This window comes from Syngnathus leptorhynchus, chromosome 7 (genome assembly GCF_054491065.1).
Source record: "Syngnathus leptorhynchus isolate UIUO chromosome 7, UIUO_Slep, whole genome shotgun sequence".
NCBI lineage: Eukaryota > Metazoa > Chordata > Actinopteri > Syngnathiformes > Syngnathidae > Syngnathus > Syngnathus leptorhynchus.
The window spans coordinates 3,466,857-3,482,511 of NC_141201.1; the positions used below are offsets into that span (position 1 = coordinate 3,466,857).

A 15,655-nucleotide genomic window follows, 5' to 3' on the forward strand; every position below is an offset into this window, starting at 1 on the left:
TGTCATACAAACCTGCCATTTGTTGTAATTGTTCATATACATCTTAGACATGGCAATTTTGCGAATCCCACATCAATTTCATGAAACAAGCGTAGACATAGACAGATGACCTGGCTCGTTGGTCTAGGGGTATGATTCTCGCTTCGGGTGCGAGAGGTCCCGGGTTCAAATCCCGGACGAGCCCGTTTTAAAATTTTGCACGTACGTTACATCCGTTTCAAAATTAATTCCGAATCCAACATGTAAAAGGAGATTTTAGCTTTAAGAAAAAAAAATCACTTCAGTATATCGCTTTGTGGGACTTGGTTTTGTTTTGAAATGACGTTCTAATACCCGGATGACTAGTATTAGAACCGTATCAAAGTGCTTATGTAATTAAAGAACTCGTTTAATGGCGGCAAAATTATGGGCTCGTCCGGGATTTGAACCCGGGACCTCTCGCACCCTAAGCGAGAATCATACCCCTAGACCAACGAGCCGCATGGAAAAGTTGGGAAACTATTTTGTATTTTAAATGCAATAACAGCCTGCTGCACATTGAATTGTCTCTTCTTTATGTATCTATCCAAAGGATCATACTCAAAGACAAACGTGTACGTCACCACACGTCACTGTCAGCTATCGCCGGTAGACGGCAACAGCGAGAAAATCCTGTGATCTCTGACGTAGAAATTACGTCAAGGAGAAGAGGACTCACTTTTATTGTGATTGGTCAACGTCATGTAGATTCAACCAATGACTGACGCTCTTGTTTGCCTCGATCCACTCAACAGTGCTTCGTTCAACGGAGGGATTGCCGTTCGCGCTTCTCGCCATTCAACAACCGTCAAATGACATGTTTGAACTATTACATGATTGTTGTACTCAGTCCTCCTAGACGCAGTTAAGCGGAGTTTGTCTGGTTTGACAAATGTGACTTTCAGAACGAAACGATTTTTGAAAAGGTAACTAAGTCAGTCAAACGTAGTACTGGTAGCCGAGTTAGCTAACGAATTAGCTTAAAACATGCCGAATTTTTGCGCGGCCCCAAACTGCACACGGAAAAGCACACAGTCGGATTTGGCTTTTTTTCGCTTTCCAAGAGACCCTGGAAGGTAAGCTATAATATTTTAAACCGATATACAGTAGTTTTTTTTTTTTAGCAGATATGGGCATCGCCTTTAAGGAAGCACAACTCATACTTGCAAAACATTTGAATGTATATACTTATGTGTTGTCATAATTACAAGTTACCCAAAAGCCCTTCATTCCACATCATTGTTATTATTGTCCTCCGAACCTTTCCGGACCTTGTAATGTTTTATGTTGGAACGCAGTAATCTAAGAATGTATTGTAATGTCAACAAAGTGAGTCCTGTGTCTTTGTAGATGTCGAATCTGGGTAGAAAACTGTCGCAGAGCGGACTTGGAGGCCAAAACGGCCGATCAGTTGAACAAACATTACCGATTGTGTGCCAAACATTTCGACCCGGCCCTGGTGTACAAAACAGTGAGTACCTCATTCATGTGTTTATATTTGCTTCCAATGTTTAGAAAGTAAAGATACTCGAGTACCTCTGAGTACTTTGGAATGAGCAAACTACAGTGCTAGAAGAGAATGCTAAAATCATCATTTGTGAAATGGACCCTGTTTTCTCAATGGTAAAATAAAATGGAAGAGTTACTTTCAAGTTCTTTTGACACCTTGGTTAAAAGGCCCACAAGTATGTTTTTGTCAGAGCCCTTATAGGACGGTGCTGAAGGATACGGCCATTCCCACCATCTTCGATCTGACCAGCCACTTGACGAATCCTCGCGTCAAACACCGCAAGCAGATCAAAGAACTTGTGAGGGAGCAAGGCAAAATGTGTTTAAGGGTATCCTTTGTTAGGTAATCTCCTTATTCTGTAATCTTTTTGTTTTTAGACGGAGGAGGACTTAAGAAGAATCAAGGAACGAAGATGTAAGTAAATGAGGGCTGATACAGAAACCATGAGCAACAATTGGATTAAACATGTTTTGGAACAATTCAGCTCGTATCACGCTTGTATTATTTTTCGGAATCATTTGGCCCTGCCAAACATTTGAAAAAGTAACTCCCCCAAAAAACTGTTCAACATCATCATCAATTTATCCTGTCTTCACTCCTTAGTGGCATCATCTGCTGAAAAGTCCAAAACAGACGCGGCCGCCGAAGAACCGATTGCAGACGAACCACAGATGCCCGCAGAGGAGAAGCAGTTGCGTGATTACTTGCGTTCCCTGTTTGAAGTCATCCTGATGCTGGCCAAACAGTGCATCCCCTTGGAGACCTTCAAAGGCCTGGACGGTGACGACGCGTCCAATAACTTCCAGGCGCTGTTGGAGTATCGCATGCACGCCGGAGACCAGGCCCTGAGGAAGCGCTTCGAAGCCACGGCTGTGAACAGCGAGTTCCTCACCTCGGCGCAGCTCTGCCAACTGCTGGACGTGTGCGAGAACACGGTGCGGGAAGAGGTGTTGATGGAGGCCAGGGAGGGACGTTTCTTCTCGCTGGTCACCGACGACCTGGTGGACTTTGACGGCGACAAGCACCTGCCGCTCTTCCTTCGCTTCGTCAACCAGCACAACGTCCTGCGCGAAGAGTTTTTGGACTTTGTGCCGTTCGACGGCGACGAGCAGGCGCTGGTGGAGCGTCTGGAGGCGCAGCTGACTGATCGCTGGGGGCTGGTCATGGAGGATTGCCGCGGGCAGGCGCACAAGGTGACCGGAGCGTCGGCCACCAAGATGAAGGCGGTGGCCGTGCACCTGATGGAGAAGTACCCGCTGGCCCTCTACATGCCCTGCTCGCGCATGGCGCTCAACATCCACCTGGCCAACAGTCTGCCCTTCCCCAACGTGCAGGTGCTCATGGAGACACTCAGGAGGTTGGCTTCCTTCTTCAAGAGCGCTGCAACGCAAGCCGTGTTGACCGCCCGCATCTCGGCTCACTACCAAAAAAACGACGAAAAGGTGGCGGCGCTCCATGAGGCCTGCGGCCACGGCTGGACCGAGCGACACAACGTCTTTGACGTGCTCCTCGACATCCTGGCGCCGCTCATCGCCTGCTTGGACGTCGTCCACAAGAATGCCGAAGGCGCCTTCCAAAGCGAGGTGGCGGCTGACGCGTACTCCCTCGCCGAGACCCTGGCAGACTTTGAGATGGTGATGACCGCCGTGGTCCTGAAAAGCGTCCTCACCTTCACGCGGGCGTTCGGCCGGAACCTGCAAGGCGAGACTCTGGAGGCGTTCTGCGCCGCAAACAGCCTGACGGCCGTCATGCACTCGCTCGTGGAGGTCAACGACAACATCGACGTGTACCACGAGTTCTGGTACGAGGAGGCCACAAACATGGCCGCCTCCATGGAGATCCCCGTGCGCGTGCCTCGGCTCTTTGTTCAGCGGCAGCGCGCCGCCGACATGGGCGAGATCCAGGCGGAGGCCTACTTCCGCGAGTACGTCACGCTGCCCATCATCCAGAGCGTCATGCAGGAGGTGGAGGAAATGTTCTCCGAGGTCAACCTCAAAGTCCTCAAGTGCCTGTCGCTGGTGCCCGCCATCATGGGCCAGATGAAGTTCAACACCAGCGAGGAGAACTCGTCCGACGCCTACCACGCCGACCTGCCCAGACCCGAGACGCTGGCGGCCGAGCTGCACTGCTGGCGCATCAAGTGGAAGCACCGCGGCAAGGAGGTGCGCCTGCCCACCACCATCCACGAGACCCTGCAGCTGCCCGACATCAAGTTCTTCCCCAACGTTAACGCTTTCCTCAAGGTACTCTACACGCTCCCCGTGCTTAGGATGGAAGAGCAGCAGGGCGCCACCGCCGGCGAGCGGCTGCGGGCCTACCTGGACACCGTGCCCGCCAAGCTGTGGAACCGCAGCCTCGCCGTGCTCAACGTCAACGGCCACGTCAAGCCCGACCTGGACGTCATGGTGGACAAATACTGCAGACTCTACCCCGAGGACGAGCCTGAGATGGAGGCGGAGCCTGAGATGGAGGCGGAGCCTGAGGAGGAGACGGCGGCGGCCGCCAAATGAACCTCATCCTCCATTTTGTTTCTGGACTTTAAACGTCATCTTTTGTATGACCCTTCTGGTGGTCAGTTCATACAAGTGCGGACAATAATTTGTGACTTTATTGCTGCTGAAGAGCAGGAAGACCACAAGAAGGTGCTGCTGCACCAATTACACATTTGTCTGCCACTTTGTTGGGTTCAGAAAACTAAGGCATTTGTTTTGTGTATTACGTTGAGGTATAGCCACATTTCCCTAACGATCAGTCTAGTTTGATCATTTTAGTATTATATGAAAAAAATGACGTTTCTCAATAAACTGGATCTCGGATATTGTCATGGCTGTGTCCTATTTTTATATTTTACTGCGGCATTAACTATCCTTGGGACAAGCTGCTGTGATTTTAACAGCTGCAGATGCATGTTTATATTTTGTGTGTGTATAATTGAAATGTGTCTTTTTATTACGCCCCAGAAAGTAAAGCGTTGCTTCCTCCCCCTGCTGGCTTAAACACGCAGTTGCGTTCAGGTGCAAACTGTGGGTGTGGTCGGTCGTCTTGATGCGTGCAGCCTCAGCACGTTCGTCGAACCCGCCGACATCCTGCAGGAGGGAAGCAGCGAGCAGAGAAGCCCTGCCGAGCAGCCTTGCATTAGCACCACCGCGGACGCAAAAGCAACATGGCGTGGCCGTGCATCACGCGGGCTTGCTGCATCAACCGCTTCTGGAGCGAACTGGACAAGGCGGACATCGCCGTGCCGCTGGTCTTCACCAAATACTCCGACGTCCAGCATAAGCAGCCGAGGGGGGCCGCTGCGGAGAGCCAACCGGAGGCCGCCAAGGCACCGCCCGCTTTCGCCGGCCCGGACGCCTCCGTCATGCGGCAAGATTTCAAAGCGTGGAAAGTGCGCCCGGAGCCCAGCTGTAAACCCCGGAACGAGTACCAGCCAGCGGCCGGCCCCTTCAACCCGGTGACCCAGTACCAGAAGGACTACAAAGCGTGGCCTATCCCCAAAAAACACGACCACCCGTGGATCCCCAAAGCCGACGCCCCCATCACCACCACCGCCGCCGCCGCGGGGAAGGTGGAGCGAGTGACCGCCGAGATGGAGATCGGCGTGGAGAAAAGCGAGATCGAGGAGAAGCTCCAAGAGAAGGAGGTGAAGGAGCCGGCTAAGAGGGACAAGTCCGTCGAGAGGAAAGACCTTCAAGAGGCGCCCGGCGGAGGCAAAGGCAGGGCGGCCGCCGACGCTCTCAACAGGCACATTAAGGAGAGCAGCACTTCGAGCAGCAGCTACAGGTAACGCCGAGACATCTTGGCAACAATCTCCTTCTTCATCTAACGGACACAGAGGATGCTCAACATGTCATTTCATGATGTGATTTCAGTTTTATTTTTTTTTACAGATGGTCCCTGAACGCCGCATCTCATAATGACGTACTGTATTAATGATATGTCACTATAATGCTATATCGCCATTTAATATCATTTAGAGCAAAAACATTATGATTTACATGTACTGTCATTTTATTTGAATACTAATGATACATTAGAATGTAATCATTAAAATGTCAGGTACAATAATATTTTTATTTATCATGGCCCTTGACTGAGATTTATTTACATTGCAGCCATTAGCTTGTCTAAGTGTAGATGAAATGACAATGCAATTGTAGTTTAAAAGTCATTGGATTCAACCAGAGTTTATGTCAGGCTCCTCCACCCTTCTACTATCTGTGCACGTTCTCCTGTTACAAGACCCCCATGACCTCCTTGAGTGTGATTTCCGTAAAGATAAGTCTAATGTATTGATCGGCCCCTCCCTCCTTGGCTATCAAATCAATTTTGTATGTCGCACCAATGAGGCTCTCTCTAATCACATTGGAGCGTTGGGCTTCCTGCAAGAACGCAATGTAGGCCAAGATTGAATAATTCAATAAACCGCCATGAGGTTGCTTGCACGGAGATTGTCATCCATGTGATCTTCTCTTTCCATTTCAGATTTGGAATAAGAAGATGGCGTGATGAGCAATTAAGCTTTATTAGGTGGAACGACTCTTATGGCCACTTTACACAGTGGACGGTCAATGATGCTCATTAGCAGAGATGAATGTCGGAATGCTTCGGCGGCCTGTTTGTAGATAATTAAACATCCAGTAGAACCTTCAAAGTTGAATATCCCAGAAGTGGATTTTTTTTTTTTTTTTTTTTTTTGCGTAAACCTTCAAGCACTTTGGGGACATTCAACGTCAATCAACAGACAGAGCGTGTCGGGGGGGGGGGGGTTACGGTTAACCAAATGAGCAGCTGAGTCCAAGAAGCAAAATGCTCCCCGGGGGACATTGCAGCCTTCACTCAATCAAAGCCAGACCGTTTCGACATTGTGTTGCCGCTGTCTTGCAGGACTGAATTCAAGGCCTACAAGGACGTGAAACCGGTCAAGGCCATCAAGGCGGCGTGCCAGTACAAACCTCCGGCCGGGAAAGAGAGCAGCCTGGAAACCAGCTACAGCGCCACTTACAGGGGCGAGCAGGTCAAGGCCCAGCCGGCTGACAACAAGCTGCTGGAACGCAGGAGGATACGCAGCCTGTACAGCGAGCCCGGCAAGGAGCCGCCCAAGGTGAGCGCACACACACACACTTCCTAAGATCATTCTGTTAGAAAGCCTGATAAGGTCCAATTGAATAAAATGTGTATATTTTTGTTCTGAAATTGTTGGATGGTTTTGCCATTTCAATTCCTCCACCCATAACACAAATAGTTGTCCCATATTGTGTGTGTGCGTGTGTCAATGTGTGTTCACGTAGCCCCTCCCCTTTCTCATTTTCGTAGGACGGGTCAGAGGCTGAGAGCACCTCTGTTCTAAATCTGCTCTAGTCAGGTGTGTTTCCATTCGAAAAGCATGGAGGCTCACCTCAGACGACACACACACAGTATGCACTACCTTAAGATGATTATTTCAGATCTCTTCACCGGTTGCCTGCGTCACCTTCATTTCTTTTAACGAATCATTCATGAAAATTTTGCAGAGTCATACTACAAAGGCATAGTTGGAGACGACCACATTATTTCCCCCCACGAGGCCTCCTCCAGGTTTGAGTGATGTTAGTGCTGACACACTATTAGAGCACGAGAAGATCCACCAAGAAAGACACGATGACATTTGTTGATACTACTATAAGAAAGTCATTGACAGCACTAGCAAAGATGAACAGATTGTGTCAAAACTGATCATGTCACCTTCTCCCACCGTAAGAAAAAGCACAAAAAGAATGTTTTTTGTGCCGTCATGACACTAACCTCCATTAAACCCCATAGGACACTTTAAGGCTACGCATGCTCAAACCATAAAGTTCAACTAACAAAAATCAATTTTTAAAATTTATATTCTGCTGTTTTTTTTGTTTTTTTTGTTTTTTTGCAGACGGACAAATCGGCGACTCGCATCCGGCCAAAGAAAACGACCACGGGGAAGTCTGTGAAGAAGGCCAAGGAGAGCAAGGAGAAGAAGCTTCTGGCCGCTTCGGCCAAGAAGAAAGACGATGCGGCGGTGGCGGCGGCGGCGGCGGAGGCGGGCATCACCAAGAAGAACAAAGAGATCAGCAATAGACTGGCCGAGGCCAAACAGTAACAGCCGCATCGTCTTCGGGCCTATTTGCAACATGTATTTGCTCCACTGCCTTTTTCCTCATTTAGCTCATGTATGTGAATGTGTGTGTGTGCGTGCGCGTGCAAGAGAGAGCAAACGTGTGTGTCCACAGAGCTGATTTATTGTGTGAATGCTAGAAGCATTATTCAAAACCATTTCACTTGATAAGACTTAATTATCACACCATTTTTCACAAATGTATTGCACATTTTGCAGCCAAATCACTCCACATTCCTTACATTTCATATCATTCCATAATTTTAATCATTCCATATTCCATTTCATTTATGACTTAATATCATGCTACGTTAATCCATTTTTTTTTTCCAGCTATCCAGGATTCACCCCCTTTTTTTTTTTTTTTTTTTACCAGAAATTGCATTTTCTATTGTTATCCAATCCAATACAATGCAATCCAACTTTATTTATAGCGCGCTTTCACAATGATTAGCTAAGCACCTAATTTGCACGTTGGTCCCGAAGAGCCATGCTTATGTGTTCTGTATATGTACAAAAGGGCGTCTTCACACTGGAACTACGCATCCAAGGATTGTAAAAACTCGTTTTGTGAGGGGATGAAAGTGTCGATTTTTTTTGTCGTTATTGTGCCTCGACTGTTGTCCCGCCCCCCTCCCCTTCCCCATCAGCGGCTGATCTCCAGTTTCATTCGTTTTGTTGCTAAGAAACCAAATCAATTGGAGTAGAATTCCCTGCAGCTTGCATGCAAGGCCCCTTTTTTGCCCCCCCTCTCGCCCCCACCCCGATATACAGTACGCATTCTCACTTGTACATTGAGCTGTTTAGGGTCCATATATGCTGTGCTTCTTGAAATTATATATGCATGTCTCATAGTAATAAAAAAATGATAAGTCTAGTAGTGGCTGTACAAGCTCTGAAGTAAATACACACCAGCAAGGTGGTTCCTAATGCACCCTTTGTCTTATACGAATAACAACATTTTAAAGTAAATTGTCGTCTTTTGCTTTCAATGCATTATGTCAAGGAACAATACCCACGAGGCCAATAATTGACATTTTGAGTAGGAGTCTTAAGGTCACACTGAAGAGCAAAAATACAGTGACAAGAAAATAGTCACAAAAATACAGAGAAAAAAAGAATAACATTGTAAGATAGTATTAACATTGCGAGAAAAAAGTCATGATTTTAAGACTGTAAATGCGTCATATTGAGAGTAAAGCAAGTGTCATTTCAAAAGTTAGAAGCTATAATTTCCCAAAGTGTGAAACATTTAATTTAGCAAAAATCTGAGTAAAATTGTTCATCAATGACTTTTTTCTCGTAATATTACAACTTTATTGTATTTTTTTTTTTCTTTTCAGTGTGCCGCTAAAACTCCTTCGTTGTCTGCACATGTGCGTGAGTGTGTGTGTATATGTGTGTGTACATATCACAAAGACAACAAAGTGCCAGACAGACTCCAACTCCCTGGTGCCCAAGGCCCCCATGTTTTTTTTTTTTTTTTTGGGATCCGTTTTATTCTAAGCATTTTCTCATCACGGTGATGAAAAGTTATAAAGAGACACAAAGACAAATGATGATGTGTGTTCTGATCTTTGTGTGTGGGTGTGTGTGCGTATGTGTGCTTCTTAGCTTGTTCGAAATGAACTCGGATTAAAGACAAAAAGTGAATGTCAACTCCCGTGACTTGTTTTTCTTCATTTGAAGTGTAACAGGAATACAAAGTAACATATCACAAAAATATGTGCATGCTTAATATTTCTAACCAAGAAATGGTGAAAGCAACATCCTTGGTAAAAACTGCATTTCGTTGTAATGTTGTTATCCATTTTTCTGCAACTCAGTCATCTTGACACTAACGTGCATCAATAATTCAGTTGTTATGTCTAGTGTGTTTCCAGAGGGGCCCCAGATAGTAAATAAATGATTAGTGAGGACACTAACAGTAAAAGACCACCTGCACCAATTTTGCTTATTAAAATGGTATTTACTTCATGACCAAGTCAATAATACCGGGATTAATGACAGAGTTTAACCACTTAATTTGAAATAATTACGGTATTATGGATCACAATGTGTTACGTGCAAAGAAAAAAGAAAACGCTAGAGGGCCCTGTTTTAATAGATGATAGCAATTCTACTTTTAAAAAGCACCACGAAGAAGAAAGAGGTCACTTCCGGGTTGGTACAAAGCGAAACCGGAAATAAACAAAGACGAAGCGAAGGAGGGAAATAGTGATGTGCAATCCAGTTCTTTTAAGTAAACTGAATCTTTAGAATCAGTTCACTCAAAAGATTCCTTCAAACGAATCGTTAAACGGATCACCCCCCCCCACACACACTGATCCTTTTTATTTTTTTTATTTTTTTTTATAAATCAAATAATCAAAAGTCATGGTTCAAAGCTTAACTGAAAGTGAAAAGTGCCCACCCCCACTTTCTGTTAGATCTATGACGTCACTCGGACACTCTATTAGGTACACCGCCATTTTCAGGTGTACCTAATCACAGGCCACTTCATAAGGGAAAAATCATGGTCAAAATTTAAATGAAAGTGAAAAGTGCCACACCCAAACAACCCCCCACTTTCTGATTGGCTGGTTGATCTGTGACGTCACAAGGACACTCCATTAGGTACACCGCCATTTTCAGGTGTACCTAATCACAGGCCACTTCATTAGGGAAAAATCATGGTCAAAATTTAAATGAAAGTGAAAAGTGCCACACCCAAACAACCCCCCACTTTCTGATTGGCTGGTTGATCTGTGACGTCACAAGGACACTCCATTAGGTACACCGCCATTTTCAGGTGTACCTAATCACAGGCCACTTCATTAGGGAAAAATCATGGTCAAAATTTAAATGAAAGTGAAAAGTGCCACACCCAAACAACCCCCCACTTTCTGATTGGCTGGTTGATCTGTGACGTCCAAGGACACTCCATTAGGTACACCGCCATTTTCAGGTGTACCTAATCACAGGCCACTTCATTAGGGAAAAATCTTGGTCAAAATTTAAATGAAAGTGAAAAGTGCCACACCCAAACAACCCCCCACTTTCTGATTGGCTGGTTGATCTGTGACGTCACAAGGACACTCCATTAGGTACACCGCCATTTTCAGGTGTACCTAATCACAGGCCACTTCATTAGGGAAAAATCATGGTCAAAATTTAAATGAAAGTGAAAAGTGCCACACCCAAACAACCCCCCACTTTCTGATTGGCTGGTTGATCTGTGACGTCACAAGGACACTCCATTAGGTACACCGCCATTTTCAGGTGTACCTAATCACAGGCCACTTCATTAGGGAAAAATCATGGTCAAAATTTAAATGAAAGTGAAAAGTGCCACACCCAAACAACCCCCCACTTTCTGATTGGCTGGTTGATCTGTGACGTCACAAGGACACTCCATTAGGTACACCGCCATTTTCAGGTGTACCTAATCACAGGCCACTTCATTAGGGAAAAATCATGGTCAAAATTTAAATGAAAGTGAAAAGTGCCACACCCAAACAACCCCCCACTTTCTGATTGGCTGGTTGATCTGTGACGTCACAAGGACACTCCATTAGGTACACCGCCATTTTCAGGTGTACCTAATCACAGGCCACTTCATTAGGGAAAAATCTTGGTCAAAATTTAAATGAAAGTGAAAAGTGCCACACCCAAACAACCCCCCACTTTCTGATTGGCTGGTTGATCTGTGACGTCACAAGGACACTCCATTAGGTACACCGCCATTTTCAGGTGTACCTAATCACAGGCCACTTCATTAGGGAAAAATCATGGTCAAAATTTAAATGAAAGTGAAAAGTGCCACACCCAAACAACCCCCCACTTTCTGATTGGCTGGTTGATCTGTGACGTCACAAGGACACTCCATTAGGTACACCGCCATTTTCAGGTGTACCTAATCACAGGCCACTTCATTAGGGAAAAATCATGGTCAAAATTTAAATGAAAGTGAAAAGTGCCACACCCAAACAACCCCCCACTTTCTGATTGGCTGGTTGATCTGTGACGTCACAAGGACACTCCATTAGGTACACCGCCATTTTCAGGTGTACCTAATCACAGGCCACTTCATTAGGGAAAAATCATGGTCAAAACTTAAATGAAAGTGAAAAGTGCCACACCCAAACAACCCCCCACTTTCTGATTGGCTGGTTGATCTGTGACGTCACAAGGACACTCCATTAGGTACACCGCCATTTTCAGGTGTACCTAATCACAGGCCACTTCATTAGGGAAAAATCATGGTCAAAATTTAAATGAAAGTGAAAAGTGCCACACCCAAACAACCCCCCACTTTCTGATTGGCTGGTTGATCTGTGACGTCACAAGGACACTCCATTAGGTACACCGCCATTTTCAGGTGTACCTAATCACAGGCCACTTCATTAGGGAAAAATCATGGTCAAAACTTAAATGAAAGTGAAAAGTGCCACACCCGCCCTCACCCCCACTTTCTGATTGGCTGGTTGATCTGTGACGTCACTGGGACACTCTATTAGGTACACCGCCATTTTCGGGTGTACCTAATCACAGGCCACTTTATTAGGGAAAAATCATGGTCAAAACTTAAATGAAAGTGAAAAGTGCCACACCCGCCCTCACCCCCACTTTCTGATTGGCTGTTTGAGTTTTGACGTCACTCGGACACTCCATTAGGTACACCGGTTCAGGTTCGTTCGCGAAGATTCACGAGTGAGTGACAGCCATCGTTGCTGCTATGCCAGCCGACACACGTTATGCCGACATTGATGTTTTGATTTTGTATTTGTTGGATTGTAGTTGATGGTATACCGATTATGTTTGTGTTTGAATAAAATTGTTGGAAAAAAAAAATCCGTTGTGCCGACATTTGTTAACAACGTAAAACACATACATATTGTCATATAAAGCAGTTCACCAAATTTTTATGTTTTAATTGGCGAATATAAAAACAAGGAATAAAACACCAGACAAGTTTTAACATCAATGTTTATTCAAATAATAATTATAACAATAATAATAATAAAAGAAAGTTTCAAACCAGCAATCTAATGTGAAATTGCAGTAGATATATTGGATAACAATATTTAGGCTTATATATGCATACACGTTATTTAAAAACTACGATAAGTGTTATAAACTAAAGATTACCCAAAGAGAAGCATACTCTCCCCGTTGTTGCATAACGACTCATCCCTTCATGCAATAAAGAAAAAGATTCACTGAAATGATTCGTTCTTTTGAACGAATCGTTCACTCACGAGCCAACACGAGAGGGAAACAGCGGTTCGGCGGTTGGCGTCACATAAGTATTTGTAAGAAACATTTCTCATATTGACGAAAACAATGCAACAAAAACGTCCTTTGAATATTTTTGAAATCAGCAACCGAGATCAATTTTTTTATTTTTTACCAGATGTAACAAATGTACGAGGCACTAAACTTAACCAACTGCGTATTGTCCATTTGCCACAGTGTTATCAGTGCTCTTCGCTTGTACTTCGATGTCTAAAATGTCTTCTCCTGTACTCAGCATGTAAGCTTTCATCATGATGACCACCAAAAGGCTGGATCAATTTGATGTGTTGTGCGAGTGGGCATCGTGCGGTTACCGAGGACGTAGCATGGAGGAGCTGAGCGATCACATGTCTGCTCATTTAAGAGAGTACCTGGGGGACAAGGACGCCCTAGAAGATCTGGGTGAGGCTGACGATATTTTGAGTTATTTGAATTGTGTCATATCACACAAACCTTTTCATGTATTTCCCAGATGAGTACACTTGCCTGTGGAAGGGCTGCCCGTTCGTCTCCATGGGCAGCCCGGTAGAGTTGGAAGCGCACGCGTACTTCCATAACTACCACACCAAGCTGAAGTTTGTGGGCTCACAGCTGCTCCGGTCTCACCCCGACCTGCCCGCCTGCACCCACGCCGTGCACAGTAACAACCTTCTGCCCGAGTGTTCCGACAGTCACGTCTGCCAGTGGGAGAACTGTGATGTATGTGGCAGCCAGCTTTTAGTGGAAACTAACTAACTTTTCAAACTAATGCTAACTAAGCGATGGTTTGTCTCTCCACAGAGCACATTTACCAATCCCGAATGGTTCTATCGCCACGTAGACAATCACATCGAAAGCGCCGAGCCGCAGTCGCTGTCGTATCAACAGCAGGCTCTCTACTGCCGCTGGTCAGGTAGGACTGTCAAGTTTTAACGCTTTTGCTCTCCACTCTTTGACTTTTATCCATCCCGGCAGGCTGCGACGCCTACTTTAAGATCCGCTACCGGCTGAGGGAACATATGCGAAGTCACACGCAAGAAAGACTAGTGGCCTGCCCCACCTGCGGCAGCATGTTCTACAGCAACACCAAGCTCTTTGACCACCTCCACAGGCAGGCCCAGCCATTGGGTGAGAGGACACTTCAAATTGTCTTTCTACACCCGATTGAATTTCTTCTCCGTTGTTCTAATATTAATCCATGTGCTCTCATAGAGTCACTCGTGTGTGAACATTGCGGAAAAGCTTTTTCCAGCGAGAGACTCTTGAGGGATCATGTACGACAGCATGGTAAGCGTTATTGTTTTCAGATGTGCGATTGCATCTGTACATGGTCATTTAAAAAAAAGACTTTCTATATACATGGTCAAGCCAAGAAAAGCCTGGTCATTTAAAAAAAAAAAAAATCTGAGGTCAAGGGTCATTAAAATAAAAAAGCCTTAGTATACAATGCAATTTTTTGAACATGTATTCGGTGTGTGTGATTTCCCAGTGAATCAGGTCAAGTGTCCTTTCTGCGATATGACGTGCACCACACTGGCCGCCCTTAAGATCCACATCAGGTTCCGGCACTGCGACGAACGCCCGTTCCCTTGCGACTTCTGCGATAAAAGGTCCAGACGCGCTCCTACGCTGTAAAACAACACAGACGTGACCAGAAAGTTATCTTTACACATTTTGTCTCATTAGGTTCAAGAATCAACGAGACCTCCAGAAGCACACAGACGTCCACAACGAAGGCTCGGTGTTCCACTGCTCCGTTGAAGGCTGCACGTATTCCTGTCAGACTTTCCAGACCCTGAACCAACACTTCAAGAGGGCGCACGAGGTCAGTCGGACAACGGTCGTCGAGGCCAATGAGATGAGTGATGTCATGTTTAATGTGCAGGTGGGGGGCATGTCCAAGTATAAATGTCACCTTTGTGACAAGGTGTTCTCCTGGTGTTATACGCTCACGCTTCACCTGAGAAAGATACATGAACTCAAATGGCCCTCGGGACATTCACGATTCAGGTCAGTGACATCATAAGGAAGATTAATTTCACATTTTTTCAACAGGTTCTGTCCCTACCTAAGGCATAAATTGCTCTCTTGCAGATACAGGAAAGACTTGGACGGCTTCCTGAAGCTGAACATGGTGCGCGTGGAGACTGAGGAGGTGACCAAAGAAATCATGAAGAACATGAACAAGAAAGCTGCCAGCCTTCGCAAGAGTCAGCGAAGCCGTGGCGAGAGGTCCACCGTCACGCCGCACAGCGGACGCTGCTCTCCTCCGTCGTGCTCCTCTTCTTCTTCTTCCTCAAACTACTCCTCAGAGGAACTGTCCACTCAGTCCAGTCCCCGGCGAGGCAGCGACTCCCCCGTCTACTGCGTGATGAGCACCATCCCGCATATCGAGGATGAGCTCGGCGGGAGCGGCCAAGAGGAGGGAGACGCCGGCGGGACGTCCGGAGCCGTCCAGGCTCTCACCATGGTGGCCAGGGGGCTGGGCATGGATGTTGTGTGACAACACTGACATGGCCGTTTTTAGCGGAACCTCATTTTATTGTTCTTAAATGTTGACTTGAGCTTTTTCATTGTTCTCGATTCCAAATGCATGTTTTCTTTCCTCAACAATGCTGCTTTTAGATTTACACACGTGCTTTGTGTTATTTTATGAGCCAATCCCAAGTGATCATACCTCATTTAACAGTTGAGGATGTCAACTCAGCCAATCAGGACAGTTTCTTTACAACCTTGAGATT

The 15,655-nt window shown here is 45.9% G+C and overlaps 3 protein-coding genes and 2 non-coding genes across 7 annotated transcripts; 4 read left to right on the forward strand and 1 right to left on the reverse strand.

Annotated features, from left to right (window-relative positions):
* The first annotated feature begins 112 nt into the window (after window positions 1-112).
* Window positions 113-184, forward strand: trnap-cgg (transfer RNA proline (anticodon CGG)). Its single transcript has one exon. It is a non-coding gene; the product is annotated as a tRNA-Pro (tRNA).
* Window positions 185-407: 223 nt separating this feature from the next.
* trnap-agg (transfer RNA proline (anticodon AGG)) lies at window positions 408-479 on the reverse strand. The gene has a single exon. It is a non-coding gene; the product is annotated as a tRNA-Pro (tRNA).
* Window positions 480-706: 227 nt separating this feature from the next.
* Window positions 707-4,352, forward strand: thap12b (THAP domain containing 12b). The gene is made up of 5 exons (XM_085916869.1): window positions 707-1,094; window positions 1,369-1,489; window positions 1,719-1,826; window positions 1,906-1,942; window positions 2,132-4,352. The coding sequence occupies exons 1-5, from the start codon at window positions 1,006-1,008 to the stop codon at window positions 4,036-4,038; spliced, it is 2,262 nt and encodes a 753-aa protein (XP_085772995.1). The 5' UTR covers window positions 707-1,005; the 3' UTR covers window positions 4,039-4,352.
* A 208-nt stretch (window positions 4,353-4,560) lies between these two features.
* Window positions 4,561-9,308, forward strand: map6b (microtubule-associated protein 6b). Of its 2 annotated transcripts, XM_085916871.1 has the most exons (4): window positions 4,561-5,311; window positions 6,416-6,632; window positions 6,845-6,893; window positions 7,437-7,542. In XM_085916871.1, exons 1-3 carry the CDS (start codon window positions 4,692-4,694, stop codon window positions 6,887-6,889), a joined length of 882 nt encoding a protein of 293 aa, XP_085772997.1. In that variant the 5' UTR covers window positions 4,561-4,691; the 3' UTR covers window positions 6,890-6,893; window positions 7,437-7,542. The 2 variants fall into 2 exon arrangements, with proteins under 2 accessions (XP_085772997.1, XP_085772996.1); XM_085916870.1 differs by lacking the exon at window positions 6,845-6,893 and having other exon boundaries at window positions 7,437-9,308.
* Window positions 9,309-12,862: 3,554 nt separating this feature from the next.
* LOC147054177 (histone H4 transcription factor) lies at window positions 12,863-15,544 on the forward strand. 2 transcript variants are annotated; one of them, XM_085916009.1, is made up of 10 exons: window positions 12,863-12,952; window positions 13,171-13,337; window positions 13,408-13,634; window positions 13,716-13,827; window positions 13,890-14,042; window positions 14,127-14,201; window positions 14,404-14,524; window positions 14,601-14,739; window positions 14,800-14,924; window positions 15,009-15,544. In XM_085916009.1, the coding sequence occupies exons 2-10, from the start codon at window positions 13,187-13,189 to the stop codon at window positions 15,415-15,417; spliced, it is 1,512 nt and encodes a 503-aa protein (XP_085772135.1). In that variant the 5' UTR covers window positions 12,863-12,952; window positions 13,171-13,186; the 3' UTR covers window positions 15,418-15,544. The 2 variants fall into 2 exon arrangements, with proteins under 2 accessions (XP_085772135.1, XP_085772136.1); XM_085916010.1 differs by having other exon boundaries at window positions 12,932-13,064.
* The last annotated feature ends 111 nt before the right edge of the window (window positions 15,545-15,655 follow it).

Bases quoted from the DNA above. Each gene is read 5' to 3' on its own strand.
- thap12b (XM_085916869.1), top strand. From the start codon at position 1,006: ATGCCGAATTTTTGCGCGGCCCCAAACTGCACACGGAAAAGCACACAG. The intron at 1,490-1,718 runs GTGAGTACCTCA...TGTTTTTGTCAG, and splicing joins CGGCCCTGGTGTACAAAACA to AGCCCTTATAGGACGGTGCT. The intron at 1,827-1,905 runs GTGAGGGAGCAA...TTTTGTTTTTAG, and splicing joins GCAAGCAGATCAAAGAACTT to ACGGAGGAGGACTTAAGAAG.
- map6b (XM_085916870.1), top strand. From the start codon at position 4,692: ATGGCGTGGCCGTGCATCACGCGGGCTTGCTGCATCAACCGCTTCTGG. The intron at 5,312-6,415 runs GTAACGCCGAGA...GCTGTCTTGCAG, and splicing joins ACTTCGAGCAGCAGCTACAG to GACTGAATTCAAGGCCTACA. The intron at 6,633-7,436 runs GTGAGCGCACAC...GTTTTTTTGCAG, and splicing joins CCGGCAAGGAGCCGCCCAAG to ACGGACAAATCGGCGACTCG.
- LOC147054177 (XM_085916009.1), top strand. From the start codon at position 13,187: ATGATGACCACCAAAAGGCTGGATCAATTTGATGTGTTGTGCGAGTGG. The intron at 14,202-14,403 runs GTAAGCGTTATT...GTGATTTCCCAG, and splicing joins GGATCATGTACGACAGCATG to TGAATCAGGTCAAGTGTCCT. The intron at 14,740-14,799 runs GTCAGTCGGACA...TTTAATGTGCAG, and splicing joins ACTTCAAGAGGGCGCACGAG to GTGGGGGGCATGTCCAAGTA.